This window comes from Ambystoma mexicanum, chromosome 7q (genome assembly GCF_040938575.1).
Source record: "Ambystoma mexicanum isolate Mex_15411 chromosome 7q, UKY_AmexF1_1, whole genome shotgun sequence".
NCBI classification, from domain to species: Eukaryota; Metazoa; Chordata; class Amphibia; order Caudata; family Ambystomatidae; genus Ambystoma; species Ambystoma mexicanum.
Genome location: NC_090941.1, coordinates 833,160,641 through 833,179,516, shown reverse-complemented (window position 1 = coordinate 833,179,516; position 18,876 = coordinate 833,160,641). Strand labels below are relative to the sequence as shown.

The 18,876-nt window shown below is 45.8% G+C and overlaps 1 protein-coding gene across 10 annotated transcripts in view; it reads right to left on the bottom strand.

The window, feature by feature from the left end:
- The window catches only part of MTMR2 (myotubularin related protein 2), a 1,647,725-nt gene that overhangs the window by 1,242,991 nt on the left and 385,858 nt on the right, over window positions 1–18,876 (bottom strand). For all 10 annotated transcript variants that reach the window (XM_069639182.1, XM_069639183.1, XM_069639176.1 and 7 more), the window contains one exon: window positions 7,027–7,131. In XM_069639182.1, coding sequence (XP_069495283.1) covers window positions 7,027–7,131 — 105 coding nt within the window. The remainder of the gene's footprint in view (window positions 1–7,026; window positions 7,132–18,876) is intronic.

The window sequence follows — 18,876 nt, the reverse complement described above, 5'->3', positions numbered from 1 at the left end:
CCTGACCTCTTTACAGAAGAACCGCACAATTAAAGCACTGTGGTCTGAAATGTCGAAAATTAACCAATGTTACAAATCCATTTTTTGTTTATTACAATGATAATGTAATTGTTGATGTATCAGTACCGTCATATGTGTATATGCCAGCAACTGATGAAACTACGTCAAATGACAAGTACATGCACTTTATGTCCCAAACACCCGCCCCACAAATGTATTCTATCTCACCACCCTGGCAGAGCAATATCGAACACCATGATGAGATATGGTCAGGTATTTTTCCCATTAGGTACCAAATATTAATGAAGTTACACAATTGTCTAGGTGGGGGGGACAGAAGGCGGAGAAGGGGGCAGAACGTAAAAAGTACGATGCCTATCATGACCTGGGATTAGATGCAGTAGAAGATCCCTGCCACCCTGACCAATCCAATAAAGGGTACTCGGATATGAGCGCCATGGCTAAACAGAGGCACTGCGAGGATTGTCGGAAGAAAAATACTAATGAGTCAAAAAAACATGCACTCCAGCTTGGTCTCAACACATCGCCAAACTGACATGGGTAACAGCACTTTAAAAACCCATCAAGATCCAACGTGAGCTCCAATATGAACATACGCTAGATTTTATGTTTGGTCTTAATGCTTATTTACACATGCAAACACACTACTGTTTTGTGTTGACAGGTTTTACAAATGTATTTTAGTATTTTTGTATGATCGTCGAGGTGTATTACCTTTTACTATATTCATTTGTATTAAAATGGATTATGTACAGATAGTGAATTAAGGGTCTGTTATTGATTTAAGACTCTCTAGATGTCCTGTTATCTTGGATGAGCTGATATTGGACACACTCTGATATGCCTTCCTTTGGTCCTATTTTTCCCACATAGTAGGAAGGCATTGGGTTCACAGTGGTGGCACCGTTGTGAGACATATACTCACATCTTTCTTCAGGAAAATTTCGGAACACCCAAAAGACTACCAGAGACTTGATACTGGCTAGGTCTGGACTGGTTGCCTTATAAGGCCCATGTATTGTATGTACTTAACCTCTGTTCTCCCTGCTTTTGTGAATGCATTTTGTGAATAACTGCTTGTGGTTATAAAGTATTGTTAACCCACAGTGGGTTACTTAACTGTGAGTTGTATATAGGTACTAAAGTATTTTTGTTTACCTCTAGATAGCTAAAGTGTGTCTTAATGTAGTTTTGTAATAAATTTGTGTTACTTTTTATAACTTACCTGTGTGTGTCTTTTTCCTATCAAGCCTGCTATGTTTTAATTGTACTACACAGCAGTACCCCATTCCTCCTTAGGGCAGCTTTGTTGTTTGGTCTACGCTAGTTTAGCAAGAGGCTTTGGTCAATTAGAGTTATAAATAAACCTGCTAACTCTAGGTTAGCTTGTCCAAGTCCTATCTGTGAAAAACCTAAGGGTATTATCACTCCTAATCCCCTTGGATCCTCTGCGCAGGTGGCCAGGGAGAGCCCATCGCTCTTGGATCCTGACCCTGGTGGTGGAGAAGCAAGGGAGGATCACCTGGGTGGCGGGTCCTTGAGGATTGGGAGTAGGGATGTAACGGTATTACGGTATACCGTTAAAGATACCGTGAACCACTTAATTGAACAATAATAACCGTCACATTGTTTATACCGGTATACCGTTCATACCGTTAAGTGTGCTTTTCAATCTGATTTGGAAAGGCTGCAGTAAGCAAGTTCTGCGCAGTCTTGGTCTTGCACTGTTGGATGTGCCGTCTGCCAAGTAGTTTCAGTTTGAGCAGTTTTTAATGCCATTCCATAAACCACACGTGCCTGACACAAAATCAACATGTTAGCAATAGGAAGAAAAAATACAGTGCCAAGAAGGAAAGGGGTTTACTTTTTTTTATTTACATTTTTTTTTTAAAGCGCTCACACAGCCCCAGGGCATCCAGGCGCTGTTAAAGAAATTGGTTTTGTTTATTTTGTTGCGTAATTGTTTTTGTCTTAGTTGCGCATTTATAACGTGCTTAAACACCCAGAGGTTTCTAAGCGCGGACCCAGGGATCGAACCTGTGTTGCTTCGTGTCGTCTTGCTTCCAAGGCACGCACATTGCCGCTGAGCTATCCTCCCGGGACTTTGGGTTGGCGGCTTTGGGGTTTATATATTTATAATGGATAATGTTTTCTAAACATATGACAATGGCGGATTTCCCTGGTTCTATCATTGAAGTTACATATAATAAGTCACACTGCGAAATTTAATCATCTCTGTGGGTATTCCCTGCTGCCATACCAAAGGGTAACATGTCCGTGATTACTGAACACCTTTTGGCCCAGAAGTAAACTAAAGGCTGTAACATAAAGAGAGAGTGCGTGTGTGTGTTTATGCGCACAAGCGTATACTACCATCAGACTCCATTGATCTGTGGCATGCAGATTATCAATATGGCAACATGTTCATCTTCACCAGTAGCCAGTGGGGGAGCTAAAAGCCTAAATGACCACTCAAAAAAAGCTATTCAGTTTGCTTTGCCAGTCGCAGCAGGGCCCCACCTCCCCCTCCTCTCCACACGTGCGTTTGTGTTTGGTGCAAGCAAGGGGTGGCATTTCAGTGGAAAGTATGTTGAAAAGCCCAATTCTGGCCCTGGGTGCATGGTTTTGTTTGTGATGATAAATCTGACAATTTATGACCTTTTAGAAAATATTTGTTAAGATTAGTTAACTCCACCTGCTATACCGCGATAACCATGATATACCGTCATTTGGCAAGAAGGTTATTGTACCGTCATAAAACTAATACCGTGACACCCCTAATTGGGAGTGGGGAACCCTTAGGTGAGACATGGTATCCCGCTTTTCCCCATTGATGACAAACCTATCCCTTCTGACCTTTATGGACTGTTCTAAGTCACCCCCTGATTTTTTCACACATCACTTTTGACAGTACTGAAACGAGGAAGAGGCGACTGGAGTAATGCACACCAAAGTACACCACTATGAGAAACCTGAAGGTGTCTCACACGCTAGTGGCCAGGGATCTGTCATCCAGGTGGCCAGGACACAGCCATTGATATTGGACCAGTTCCTGGGGGTGGACCAGTGTGGGGGGGCATCACCTAGATGAGGGGTCTTCCGGCAGTGGAAGTGGGACACCGAAGGGCGAGACGCGGTAACCCCTTCCCTGTAATACCTTTCCCCATCCTACCAAGTAGGATACCTAGAAGCTCAAAGCCACTCCCCCCCCTTTCCTGACAGAACCACTTTCTCACAGACAATTCATTGTGAGCGACTTTCATGAGACCTTGAGAATAAGAAACATAAGACCGGGAACTAAAACTACAGAAAGGTGCATTGCATCAAAGGTACCTGGGGCTCTACCGCATTGATATCCGAGGCGGGGAGGAGCTATTGCTGCCATTACTGGTACTCTCATTGGCTCCTACAACAAAGCTGCTCCAGTAAAATCAGTATAGCCGGTGAATCGGGGAGACTGAACGCAGATCGTTCTATGTTAGAACCAAGGTTGCAAGCAGCAACATTGTATGAAGAAATCTGCAAAGAACAGAGTGTAAGGCAAATGTGAGGAGCAACGCGAATGTAATTGAATATCCAAGGAGTGATTGAACTTTTGAAACCAAGGTATATGCCATATACAGAATGGTCCAGCGCCACGTGGGTGCTCATTCGACGGAATCTGTTAGGCATCCAACTGGGAGTGTAAAATTGTGAAATCGAAGTGGTCCTGCAACGGGTCAAGCCAAACCCTGTGCACATTCGAAAAGCTTTGATTGCTAAATACGACTGCAATTGGTCCAAGCACGGCTGAGGGAGACTAATTTTGTAAAAGGGATCTGAGCCCGGCTAAGGGGGATTCGGGGTAAACTGTGAGTCACCTGAGAAAAGATATTCTATAAACATTGGAAAAGAGGATTTGAGCCTAGCTAAGGGGGATCCAGGGTGAAGAGTGTATCACCCGACTTGAATACTTGGCAGGGAACCATATTTGTTTGTTTGATATATCAGGCCCGCTGGATCTAGAGACTTGATAACTTAAAAGACTTGGGCATAGAAGGACCACATGCGTGTAATTTAGCTGTGTCCTCGTGCCGAGGAAGCCCAGGAGTGTGCTATGCTTGAGTGAACTGTCTAGTTGAACCGCTGTGTCCCAAGCTGAAAACGTGGGGAAGGGAGGACAACAGCCTGAACATCTTGACTTATAATTTTGTAATCGCTTCTTTCTTTTTCATGAACATTACCCCATACTATTTGTAACTTAGCAGTAAGGTTAGGTTTTTTAGTATAGGCCCTTTTATTTTGACTCTACTCCACTCAGACTGCATTATTATTATTTTGATGGTCGTAGCTTGCTCCCATCTTAGATTTAGGTTTAGATAGGTGTTTATCACTCCATTGATAAAGTTCAATAAACACCCATGAACTGTGGTCACTTATGTCTGTTACTTTGATACCATGTCTTTCCTTACACCACTGGTACTGAGACGAGGAAGAGGGCCTCAGAAGATACCATGGTAAAGACCAGGCATGTGTTGCTAACTAGTTTAACTATAGTAAGGCAATTCATGGAAAGGACTCACACCTGAAAACCTTTTACACAACTCAGGTATATAAAAAGGATGCGTCTAGGAAGGTGAGAGGAGAGAGGCGAGACGCAGATTGGAGCCATAGAGAGTTGCGCTGCAGCCGCAGAAGCACACCGAGGACTGAAGCAGCTAAGGGTCCGGGCAAGCGTGAAGTAGGAGCAGGAATTCCGTCGCACAGAGGCGAGGCAAAGGAAGGAGACCAAATGAGGGGTTGTCCTCTATTCCATCTGCAAGACTGCTCGTTCTCCCATGGTGCTGCAAGAGTGTCTATGGGGCACAGAAAGAACCCTGAGAAGGAAGCCCTCAAGTTTGTGGCAGCACGACATGGGAAAAGACTTCACAGTGAGCAGGTGAGTTTCCCCGATAGAGAAACCCGGTATTACTGTAACCGTGAGGCTCGTGAAGTGAACTGCTATTGTTGAATGAGAACAGAGACTTGTACAATGTAGGGAAGTGGTTGCTTGCCTTGTTAAAGGAACAAGCATGTTTTCGAAAGTCTCAGAACATGGCGAAGCCTTCCTCTTTGAACCAAATAACATGTTGTGAAAGTGTTTGCGCGCCTTAGAAGAAACATTATCAAATTCAATGCATATTGAAAACCGAACTAAAGGTTAAAGAAAGCCAATGCATATGGAATATCGAACCAGAAGGGAAACTTAAAGAAAGCCAATGCATATTAAATACCGAACTTAAGGGAAATTTAACATTGAAGCAAATCAGTAAACTTTGAATACTGAATGCATGGGGAACAACAAATTAATTCAAAGTATAAATCTGAATATAATTAAACAACATAAGACTGCATAAAAATCTGAACTACAGATTAATAAAACTGAATAATTGTTGCACAACAAATGAACCTGAACTTTGAAATTGAATACCTTAAAAGCTGCAGGAAATCTAAACAGCAAACCGTGATAGGTGAATACAGTGTGACAAGGCTACCATTTGAAAAGCGGTGTGACACATGGTGGCAGATCCACAAGGAAGCTAAGGAGAAACCAGAGGAGCCCAAGAACACCCCCCTAAACCTAGAAACCAATAAAGGAAATCAAGTAAAGGTGACTTGGTGCACAGGTGCAAGTACCAAGGAACCTGTGTGTAACATTGAAATCTTGGGGAAGGGAATCTTGAGACTTGGCAAGTGTATGTGGGTTGTCTTGGGATTGGAGTCGCAATAAACCCTTTTGCTTGGATTGTGTTGCTTTGAAACTTGGAGAAGGGAACCCCCAAGGATCAGTAAAAGTAATGTGTTGTCTTGGGATCAGAACCTCAAGATGCCTTCTTTGTTTTGATTGTGTTTCCTGAAGCTTGGGTAAGGGAACCCCAGGAGTGATTCTGAACTATATTGTTTTTTTTTTTACTGGCGAAAAGTAAACTTAAAGACTCTATTTCATAGACCTTTCTTATCCATGGGGAAGGGGAGCTGAGAGGAAGCTGTGAGTTGGAAGAACCTCAGAACTTTGAGTTGAACACAGTTTATTTTGACTTTGACATCCCTACACATCTTTGTGTTCTAGTTGTGAGGGCAAGAATAGGTTTTGGACACATACTGACTATTAAGTTGAGCTCTTTGGCACAGACTTTGCTTAGTTTCGTTCAGGCAGGGAAATCCCACCTTAGCATAGTGCAAGTTAGGCCTTCATCCATCCTGGTATTTAAGTTAATAAACTCTTTTGTTTGAACTTTAAGTCTGTTCTCTGTGTCTTGCTTCATGATGCCTTCGCATACCCCTAAGGTCCGAAATTGAAGGGCGCTGGGAGCTATTTAGCTCCTGCTTTGTTAGCTTGAAAACCACAGCTGTCAGGAACTACATTTGGCTTCTAGGGCCAACAGGTGCCTACCAAACATGTCAATGTAACATTACCTTATGTATTTGAGAATGTTAATAAAGGAGAATAAAAACACATCCAATACACATTTAAACACAATGGTTCAAACAAAATGGACACAAAGTTAAAGGAGCGTCTCTGGTTGCTCCTGGTTCCCCTGCGGTAGCTTCTGCGTACAGGGGGATGCCAAACACCCTGGAGCTGGTTTGAGCTCCTGCTCATTGAATCACAATTTTGAACCCTGCATAACCCATGTAGTGAATTTGAAAAACCCTCCTAACACAGCATTTTGCAGTTACATTGTGTGCACTGCTGCTGGAATTTGCTGTTGTGCCAAATGTAATTACGACTATACACCTGTCAGATGCCTATTACTTAAGTTAACTTTAAACAAAAACACAAGAAAATATGCTTTTGTTTTTACAAATATGCAGATTGATTCACAATTTACATTAAAAATAATTGCATTCACCAAGTCCCAACCAAACAAAAAGTATATATCTATCGAAACAGCAGTGCAATGCTTACAAATTATTGGATTGAAGAAAAAGTCACAACAATACAATAAGTGTTTCATAGTCTGATAGCACAATTCAAATACTTACTAAGCTACTAGATAGAGGAAAGGCGTATTTTGTTAGGGTATCGAAAATGGATCTTCTGCTCGCTCGTCCGTCTTGCTTATGTGCAAATCGCAGATTTCGCATATCCTAGGAAAATACATAACATATAGCATTGTGATCATTTCCTGGAAACAAAAGACAGACTGAGCATTCCAGTTGTATAAGTAGTTTGTGTTGCATGCATTCTGTGACAATCTACTAAACGGTTCAATCGACAAAATATTCTGCTCATATAACTAGTTAACAGAAAATGTAATATGACTTCACTTCTGAAAAGGCAATCAAATGTACAGCTTTCAGTGATGGATCTCCAAAAACCTACATCTCATTGTTACTCCTCGTCCCATAAACTCATTCACACCAGGTGAAAAGGGTCACGATGACGAAAATATCTGACCAATGAGGATGGTAAATAAATTAACAATGCAAACCAATAATTGGGGTGATGTGTCAAGTCAGCAGTCTTGAAATGTGCGTCAGTAAGGCATACATGAACAGTTTTGAACTTTAATATTGACCCCCCCCCCAATTCAGGACAATGCTGTAAAACATAGTCACAGTTTAACTTTTAAAAGAAACAAGCAATTAGGAAAAGCTACATTGAGCAAGCATAAATTACCATTTACAAATTGTAAAGGTCTCTAGGACGTAATCACAGAATGTAGCGTTTCACTGTGTTGTCAACTGTTTATTTTTATCTACAAATCGTATTAATATCTGAAGCACTTGTGTAACTGTTGAGCAATAAAGGATTCACTGGTGTTGGCGATACATGCTTATGGGCACTAAGGTGATATAAGCATTATGTGGGAGCAATGGAACCTTGGCCAGCACCTGCAAGGCATATCCTGAAAGAAAACAAAGAAGCCTGTAAAAGAGGCAACATACATGAGGTGGCATCAGTGCCACGATAGTGCCGTCCCGAGTTCTTTATAGATAAGATGATCCTGAAAAACTAACAGCACAATGAAAGAACCTCTAAAAGTAAAAAGGCTTGTACGAATCTGCTCCTTCTATTGAAATTTATTAAGAAAGAAAGGGAAACAAATACCTCATAACAGTACTTTCCCGAAAATGAAATGATGATATTCTTTATGAATGCCAGCAAGGGGATTTCTGTTTTTTCTTTTCTCATTAGAACAACTGCAAAAGAGAAATTGGGCTAAAAGAGAAACCCAACCCGTACTGGAAACTCAAGAAACCACAGTACTTTTATTTTCATTTGAAACAATTAGTTGAGTATTAGCCCAGCAGACATTTACTGCAGTCTGCTGGAAAAAAACATTACCACGAAGCCCCAAAAATAAAACGAAATCCCACTGCTGGCTCGCTCGTGTCACTGGTGCGCTTCTTGAGATCATGAATGCTGCAATTCACAATCTTTTTGATACAAACTACTGGTGGATAAAGGGTGCCTTGCAAACTTATTTTACGGCACTTTTCCTTTACCTGTGTGTATACCCACTGTGTTGAGACTGTCGGAAGCGGCCAGTAGAGTGAGTTATAGAGTGTGAGCTGGTGCAGCTTGACGGCTTGGCTGCATTCAGAGGGTTCTTTCCTCTAGTTGTACGCTTGGTCCTGTGTCGCACATTGTGCTTTGTGTACGGAGCTGTGACTGGAGCTGCCGAATTTTGAAAACTATGAAGAACTAAAAAGACGGAAGAGTTGGGACCGGGAGCAATTTGTGATCGGTTAGAGGCTGACCGGCCCCCGTAGGGGGCGCTAGAGGGACAGCTTCCGGGGGTTGGTCTAGCCTCTACTCTTCCTCCCCTTCTTGGGCGGAAGAGGCGCCCCCGGGGGACTGGCTTCCGGTCCAGTTGCCCGGGTGCGCTTATAAGGGCGGGAGATGCAGGTGCTCAGTCTCTTTGAGCAAGCAGCTCCCGCCGTCAGTTCAGATCATCGAGTGCGGGCCCCCTGCTAACTCACGCTGACACATCCCCCCTTTCTGCGTTTCAATTTCGCAAGGTGTTGGCGATGTCCTTGGGGGTCTTGGGCATCCAAGGGGAAGGTTGGTCCACGCATAGCTTTAGGATTGGTGCGGCTACCACGGCATTTCAGCAGGGCATGTCTCCCCGGGTGATCATGAAGCTAGGTAGGTGGGAGTCTGGCCGGTATCGCCTCTATGTACGCCTGCAGCCCAGTGCATTTCCGGAAGAATATTAGATGCCCATCTCGCACAGCTCCATGGGCAAGGCAGCTGGGCAGGTGGATCTGGGTTTGTTATCTTGACCGACTTACAATATGCAATTTTCTCCCCACAGATGATGCAGTGTGGCTGATCGGCCACTTATTTGTGACGCGGGCAGAGAAAAAGGCTAGGCAATGGACAACGGGTCCCAACCTAGGATTCAAGGGTACAGAGTGTGTGTGGTTGGGCACACCTGTAATGAGGTGGCACTCCCTGCTGCCCGCCATTCACTGGCGACTCCAGTGGAGGCGAGCACCAAGGATGATGTTGATTCATTTGGGGGGCAATGACTTGGCCAAATTGGGTCGGGGTCGCTTACTGGCCCAGATACGGTTGGCTTTGTGATTGGTTGCACACGAATTACCAGACACCGAAATTTTCTGGTCGGAAATGGTGCAAAGACAAGTTTGGAGAGATGCCATTTCTGTGGCAGGCATGGAGAAATCCAGGAAGCGCCTCAACAGGAGTGTTGAAAAGTTCACTAAGGCAGAGGGCCTGGGGTATGTAGGGCATGGCGGCCTGAGCTCCTTGCCTTCCCATTTTCATGCAGACGGGGTCCATCTATCCGACAGAGGCAATGATGTGTTCTCGATCGCGATACTGGGGGCACTAAGAAGGGCCGGCTGCAGATGAGCTTAAGGTGAGTATGGTCTGAAAGTTGTGTGCTGAAACTAAGTACGCGTGGCGGAGTATCGGGGCGGTCCTAGCCACTGAGGGACTTCACGCTGCAGCTTTGGCGGCAGCGGCTCAGGATTGGCCGGGCTCGAGCCAATCCCTTGAGGGGCACCAACGTCTCTTCCTTAGGGCTCTAGGCCAACAACCTCCTGGTCAGTGACCATGAGTGTCCTGCTGGTAGTAACCAGTGTTAGCTGGTAGTAACCAGAAGTTTGTCAGTTTTTGCCAGTGGCAAATAGGATGACATGGTTCACCTGTAACCTGACTGTAATTATTATGTGGCTGGGACCGTCCCAAGTTATTGTCTTGCTCCTAATAAACTGCGATCGTGTACTTTCCAAAATCTTACAAAGGTGTCTGTGTCTACTTATTCTGGTGTCTGTTACACGGATCAAAGGAGGTGGGGGTGTCCAATGGGGATCTCCCCGCTAAGAGGCTGACCGGCCCCCATAGAGGGCGCTAGAGGGACAGCCTACATAGCGGGCTGTCCCCTCTGGCCACTCCCTTCCGGGGATTGGTCTAGCCTCTACTCTTCCTCCCCTTCTTGGGCGGAAGAGGCGCCCCCGGGGGACTGGCTTCCGGTCCAGTTACCCGGGGGCGCTTATAAGGGCGGGAGCTGCAGGTGCTCAGTCTCTTTGTGCAAGCAGCTCCCGCCGTCAGTTGATCACCCACCCATCCGCACCCATTTTTTAGAGTGAAGGACTGAGTGCGAAAGGAGAATTGGTCTGAGGACCTGTGAGTGTAGCATGAAGCTGTGCGGAGCCTTTTTTATGTACATATAAAAGAAGTTGTAGAATCAGGGTGAGGCGTTCGCATCACCTACAATAATAGTACATTTAGATGTTGAAAGTGCTGAAGTGTGTATAAAATAATTGTATTGTGTTGTGTGATGTGTTGCTAATTTTCTTCCTTTTGTTGCAGGCGGAGTATCGGAGCGGTCCTAGCCAGTGAGGGACTTCACACTGCAGCTTCGGAGGCAGCGGCTCGGGATTGGCCAGGCTCGAGCCAATCCCTTGACGGGCACTGACTTCTCTTCCTTAGGGCTCTAGGCCAACAACCTCCTGGTCAGTGCCCATGAGTGTCCTGCTGGTAGTAACCAGTGTTAACTGGTAGTAACCAGAAGTTTGTCAGTTTTTGCCGGTGGCAAATAGGATGACATGGTTCACCTGTAACCTGACTGTAATTATTATGTGGCTGGGACCGTCCCAAGTTATTGTCTTGCTCCTAATAAACTGCGACCGTGTACTTTCCAAAATCTTACAAAGTTGTCTGTGTCTACTTATTCTGGTGTCTATTACACGGATCAAAGGAGGTGGGGGTGTCCATTGGGGATCTCCCCGCTATGTCACGGCTCTTTCACAAGCTCGGCCTGACGATTGGGAAAAGAAGTGAAAGGTGAGGCGCAGAAAAGGAGAAACTGCGCGCTAGCTGTAAGCCCCTCCCACCCGCTCATCCCCCTCATCTGTATGCCGTTCTGGCTGCTGCATCTGTTCGGTTTGCCTGGAGGTCTCGGGAGGGGACACAGCAATGCCGGGCAGTACTGTGGTGTCCGTTCATTAGCTGGTGTGAACTCACCCAGTCTGCGTTATTATACTGCTGCAGCTAAATATTGAATATTTGAACATTCTATATTTTAATACATCAATGTTTTTCTCTTTCTACCTTCTGACTCAGGCTGCGGAATTGAGCTGTATACTGCTATTGTAGTCAAAGTCGTAGCCTTCTGAGGGTCAGACGGGGTTTGGTGTGGGAAAACCTGTAGAATACGATCAAGAAAGTGAAAAAGAATAAATGGTGGAGCGAGGACTGTGGGTCTGTGTGCCTTTGACTCCCTCCCCGCAGTGTCACAGTCTCAAAAATAGTGTTGGAAATAATTTGATATTGACTGTTGACACAGATGTTTTCACTACCAATTTATTGCTCAAGCAGAATCCTCGCCTGTGAACTACTTCCAAAGTGTACAATTTGAGAAGCACAGCCTATGAAGAGGCGCCCTGCTCTATGGATAAAAATGCAGTAATGGCACTCGAGACCGCCCCGAATAGGTCGGGAAGATATTCTTTTTGCCCCTATAAATCAGGGGGAGGAAGATTCTATCCACTGCAGAGCATTTTCCCAAACGATCTACAAAGAGCTACTAGATCTGGATTAGGAGAAACCCCTTCAACACTATTTAAAGCTTTAGGTGAATCTACTCCGGTTAACCAACTTCTAAGAAATACTCTCTCCTCAAATCTAAACTATACGCTTACTGTAACGTCTATGAAAACTGCCATCTGTGAACATTTTCCAACGGGGCTGGTGAGGAGGCGGTGGAAGCTTCTAATGATCACGTACAAGAGGCGCCTGGAACGTCGAGCTCGGTAGTAATACCGCTAGACCAGTCTGGTGGCAATATAGATATCCCCTACGAAGAAAATGGGCAGGGGCCAATGCCTCTGGTGGTGGACTCTTCGTTTGAATTAAATACCATCCCGGCTCTATGGGAGGGTCTGGAGTATGCCAAAGACCAGCCATCAAGAACTCCCCCAGAAACTTTTGATGCCCCATCAAGATTGGACTCCCCTGGGGACAGGGGAGTACAGGTTTTGGGGTCTCCTACGATTGTGGCCCTAAACCTTGTGTTAAGCTCGCTTGTTACATTTTTTTTTCGAGAATCTGAAGTCAGAGGCTCAGCATCAGGGATGGCTAGTATAAATAAGCAGGCCCAAAGCATTATCCAAAAGAAGAAAGAGCTGCGCCCTCGAAAACAAATCCCCGTTATAAGAACTTCTGTAACTATTAAGGATAATGGTTTGATCTGCTCCAGCAAGAAGGGCCAGGAGGAAATCTCAATTTGGAATATCTTCTTATCAAGAAAAACTGATGGTAAAACTTTTAAGGGCCCCTTAAAGCGGTCAAGAGTTCTGACCGAAATGAAATCTATTCCGACTTTAAAATATCTTTCCTCCGCCGATATTGATCGACTAGCTTTTCCTGACCGCCACAATACTAAAATAGCAGAACTGTTAATTAATTCTAAACTGGCTCTGGAAACTATAATGGGGGCTAAGGAAGAATGGATCAGAAGAGGCTTCCTGATATCAAGTACCTGTCCACAGCTAGAAGAAAACTCTGGAGAGCCTCTTAATCAACTCCAATCCTCCTTAAATTGAAGTATAGGACGACGACAAGGAACAGTGTCAAATGCTTGGGAAATGGTTTCTGAAATTATTTCTCAAGTCTTTCTTAAATTGGGCATTCCAGCTCAGAAACTCTAGTTAGTAGGGTGGTATGACTCCTATCCTGGAACACAAGAGGCTATAACTCCTTTTGCGAGGGCATGAAGAAATTCTAAACCTTCCAGCCATCACTTCTTGTTTTTGCTTTGTCAACCCGAGTGGGACGGGTATGCCGTGGCGTGGGTCCAGTGCCTGCTGGGCCTAGAGACCCAAGCTACTCCTCAATGATGAGGCCCAACAAAGCCGAAACATGTCTGGAGATGCTTGTGGTCTTGTGCAGAAGGGATGTGACCTAGCTGTTCGGGCTCGACTGCCCCTTTTGTGGTGGGACTAAGCCTGATTTGCATATTGTCTTTCCCCTTCTGTAATGACTTGGCAGGCGAGAAGAACGAGGGTTGCCTAGAACAATGTCAGAGGTAAAGATTAATTCTAAACCTTCAAGCCATCACTCCTTGTTTTTGTCTTTTTCTCAGAACCAGGAACTAAAAGATCACTGCCGATTGGAATCTGCTTTTTTTCTCGGTCCTGCATTCTGGTGAGGGGACACTGAGGAGAGAATGCATTCTTCTAGAGGTTCACACAGATGCAGCCGAAGTTGCAGCGAGTTTTGGCAACGGTAAGGCAATGTACCTCAAAGTGGTCGAGGTACCGTGGATATTGGGATTTTGCAGCCCAGGAAGGTTGCAGGATGTCAGGGGAAGGCTCACATTGAAGAGTGTCTTGAGGCTTGTTATGCCCACCAGCCCAAAGGAGGAAGTCGCCCTTGGCAGAGCTTCCCGGACAATTCAAAAACGGGGTCAGGACAGCAGCAGTGCTTCAGTTCCAGTAATCGACTTCTGTCCCAAGAACCTCACCTTTTATGCAGGAACCCATTCATCCAGTCCTGTGGACCTATCAATCACCTGGTGGTAGCTGTCCTTGCCAGACAGCCAGACTCCCAGTTTAAACTGGTTCCAGCCAGGCATACTCTCAGACAAAGGCATGCAAAGTTTCGGACTCCTCCCTCATTTCCTGCCTCAGCAGACACACTGGAGCCTTGGTCGGCTTCACAAAGGAATCCTGGCAAAGGCTAAACTCAAAGAAGACTCACCCCCATCTAGATTGGTAGTAGAAGGGCCGAGAAGGAACACACTAACGAAAAATGGCAATAAAAGAAGACTGGGGCCATTGTCCACGACCCTTCCTAGGCCTCATTTCAATTGTTTTTGGTTGTTCTTGGGCCCCCTGCCACTCGTTTCATTCTGTTGTTCCCCCGGCTTCCCTTGTTCTTTTCTCCCTCCCACCCCGCCCCTATCCTGATTGGTCCACCCTTGGTCTTCACCGACCCTCCCAGGGCAGCCCTCTGCCCGGCAGCCCCTGCGGCTAAGGGCCCCAAGGCAAAGGGCGGCTCCAGCTAGTATCTGCAGGTGTCGGCAGGGGAAGCCAGCCATCAACCAGCAGCGACTAAGGAAGGTTGGAGTGGCCCGGTTTAGTTATAGAACCTCACTCCACCCTGGACAACAGACTCTCGAACTTAGATTTGTTCTCTATTGTTTTTAAATTGCACTGTGCAAGTATTTAAAATTGCATTGTGAAACCTAGGCCTTTCGCCGACTATTCAGGACTCTCACACTTAGGTGTGCTTTCTCCTGTTCAAAATTTCGCTGTGAAAGTATTTAAAATTGCATTGTGAAAGTATTTAAAAGTGCACTGTGAAACCTAGGCCTTTCCCCCACTATTCAGGACTCTCAAACATAGGTATGTTTTCTCCTGTATTTAAAAAAGAAGAAGAAAGAAAAAAAACTACACTGTGAAAGTATCGCTGTTCTGTGGTTTTGCCTCCCAGCAAAGAACTCATCTAGCGAACCTTCTACCACTGCCCAAGTGCCTGTCGTCTTGTCCAATTGTCAACTGGTCCAATCGTCAACTGGTCTTGACTCTGTCTAGTCTGCTTGCACCCTGCCCTGTGTCCTTCCCTGGTGTTCTCTCCTAACTGATTCTCAATCGACTATCCTGCTCTTCTCACTAAATCTGGTAGAAGGAAGTTTAAAAGGGACATCCTGGTCTCCAACCCAGGTCTCCTTATCGCTGACACCTATACCAGTGCCTCCTCCAGGCAAACTTTCACCGACATCCTCCTTGTCGCTCCCTCGCTAGACCAATGGACTCTACATATGGTCTCTGTGCTCTCTCTCTTCTCTTCCTCTCCCATTAATGGTGACAACAGGTGGGATGCCCTCCTGGCCTCGTTCCACTCTTCTAAGGTCTTCATTAATGTTTACTTGAATGGTACCATCTTGGTCCAAGGCCCTCAAGCCAACCTTCTCCTCTTTGATAGACGCTTCCCGCGCCTCATCAATTTCCTTCCTTCTCCTTTTGTCCCCTCTCTCCCCTCCACGGCTTCCTCGCCTCCCCCTGCAGTTTCTTCCTTGGCTACCTTGCCGTCTCCTCCTTCCTCTTCTGCCTCCCCCTCGGGCTGTTTCCGCACCTCCGCAGGGCCTACCCCTCCCCGGAAGTCTTTCAAGGACGGCACCTTCTCCATATTGCCATTCTAAACTCTTGCTCAGCTTTCAAACACTCCTCTGACATCTGCCGCCTCCTGGAGGAACTTTTCCTCTGTGTCCTCGGTCTCACCAAGACATGGTTCACAGCTAGCTCTGTCACAAGCTTTGATACTCTCCTCCCCGATGGCTACAAGATCCTCTATGCGCCCAGATCAAACCGTTCCACAGGGGGTGTAGGCCTGATCTTCCCTGTGTGGATTCCTGCCTCTGTCATTCCTTCGCAGGCCTACTCCTCTTTCGAATGCCTCGTCTGCAGGCTCTCTCTCTCTCCTGGCCATTCCCTTACTGTGGCTACCATCTATCGGGCACCTGGCCAGATCTCCTCCTTCCTCTCTGAGTGGGCGGACCTCTCTCTTCCCTTCTGGTCTCAACCACTCAACTCCTCCTTCTTGGAGACTTCAACGTCCACCTGGATGCTTTCTGTCCTTCCACTGAACTCTTTCGTGACCTCGGCAACTCTCTCTCACTCTCTATTCTCCCCTCTGGCCCGACTCACTCTGCAGGGCACACTCTGGATGTTCTGATCTCTTCAGACCTTCCCCTTTCGATCCCTCTCACCACTCCTCTCTCCTGGAGTGATCACTTTCGCCTTTCCTCCCATCTCACCCTCTCTACCCCTCAGGCCAAGCCAACCCCAGCACTGCCACCTACCTTCTCGGTTATCCGACCCATTAAACGTGTGTCAGTTGAGGCTTTCGCTGCCACTTTCTCCCCCCTCACCCACCACTTGGCTGACTCACACTTTGACACAGCCCTTTTCATTCTCCACTCTGCCATATCTGATACTCTCAATGGTCTTGCCCCCGTCATGAGGATCTGCGTGAGCACAAAGCCAAGTGCAACTCTTGGTACGACTCAGACCTCGGCATCCTTAAACGCAAGTGCAGGGTGAATGAGAGGAGATGGCGCGCTTCTGGTTCCTAAGAACTAAGCTATGCGGTATAGTGTTTTAGGTGTGGTGGCCTGGGACTACTTTACCTGGACTACTTTGTTGGGAGGCCATTTAAACCACACCCAAGCAACAGAGCACGCTTCACGTTACTTTGCAGACTGCAACGTAACGCTCACCGTGTCCTGTGATACCCGCGAGCCTCAGAGCAACGAGCCTGCAGAGGAGACAAAAGGAACATCATTAATAGAATCTTACCTGCAATCTCCATCCTGTCATCCTCTCTCCAGTGAACAGCTTCTTCTGGGCACCGCATACCTACCGGAACAAAGTGACCTGAAAAGGAAAAGGAGAAAGACAACATTAGAAAAGGCATACTCCGGCATTGCTTAAGCCACGAACATCACAAGAAGCTTACCTGGCTTGTCACCTCCTGGCCGGCATCGCTCCGGAGTTCCACACCCGCTGGAGAAGGACCGTGACCTGTAAGGAAGAGAGGAGACACAGGTTAGCAACAGCAAGACAAAGCAGCGCAGCGCATAGCGCATTACTTCAATGACCAATCAGACCAACTTGCCACAACCACTGCCAACACCTTATCCGAACTTGAATTTACCCAAAGATGTATCACCGCTACCCATAATAAAGGCAGAATACTCGACTGGATGGCAGACTACAACTGCCAGACCAATATCCAATCTGTTTCTCCACTAGCCTGGACAGACCACCATCTTGTGTCCTTCACGCTCTCCACCATTAGATCACCACCTACCTTGGCCCCTAGGGCCCCACCGACCCTAACCAGAAATAAAAAAGAGTATTACCGCGGATAGGCTTATCCCGATACTACTTCCTACTCTTAACTCACTCCCTAACAACATGGACTCGGAGAGCTTGGTCGAAGAATATAATATAATTATGACCACCTCCTTGGACCAGATCGCTCCAGAAAAACTAAGACCAAGCAAGCAGAATCTAAATAAATGGTTTACACCTTTCTTAAAAAACGTAAGATTACAAAAAAGAAACAGTGAGGCTACCTTGACTAAACACCCCTCTGAAGCCAACAAGCTTAAACTTACTAAACTGTCCTCCCTATGCAAAAAAGAAATTTGCCTAGCAAAATGCAAATCCTTTGACACATGCATATCTAATGCCAAATCCAACACAAAGTAACTCTTCACCATTCTCAAAGAAATAGAGATTCCAATAGCACTACCTGACACCTGTACGAAAGATAAAATATGGTGCGAAAACATCAAAAAACGCCTTAGCGAACAAGATTGCCACCTTACAGAATAAAATGTCATGCAAAAGAACAGCCTTAAAGGATCCCCCTGCCTCTAACATTACCCACAAGACCATCATAGATGATTCTACGCATTTCTACTTTACCAAAGTCTCTACCATTCAAGTGGAACGTATTATTCCCTCCCGTAAAACCCTCAAATTGTCAGGATGCTGCCCGTGACTTATACCCATTCATCACCAAACTAATCAATGTGTCCTTTGCCACTGGCGCCACTGGCACCATCCCCACTAACCTCAAACAATCATTGGTACTCCCACCTTATAAAAAACCGACTCTTGACCCAGCGACACCAACTAATTATAGACCCATCACCACTGTGCCCTACCTTCTAAAAATCTTGGATAAGGTAGCATACCTTCAAATTAAAAAACACCTGGAACAACATCACCTGCTAGGAGCCAGACAATCAGGCTTCCGTCCCCAGCATGCCACAGAAACCACCCTTATTGATCTAAAGACTCAAATCGACAATCTTAAAGACAGTGGCAAATCAGCACTACTCCTCCTCCTAGATCTCTCAGCTGCGTGCGATCTAGTTGACCACAATATCCTCTGTAACCATCTAAATACAGCAGCACACTTCTCTGATGAAGCTATTATTTGGATAAGATCATTCCTAAATGGTAGAACAATGAGGGTCTTCTCGTCGCTAGCATCTGCAGACCCTACACCTATTACCTGCGGTGTGCCCCAGGGTTCATGCGTCTCACCTACACTCTACAATATTTTTACTAAGACCCTCTTCGATGATCTGGATCATCTCGGTATCACCTACATTAACTATGTAGATGATACCCAGATCCTCCTCCCGCTTTCAGGGGATTATGAAGAGGATTTGGCCTTGGTGAACAGAGTGTACATCATCATCCAGGCATGGATGGCCACGCATGGTCTATGCTTGAATGATAAAACAGAACACATCATTCGGGGCACCCCATCTAATTAAAAAAAATTGGGCTCCAAATACTCATCATTTATAATCGATGGTAACATCATAAAAGTGG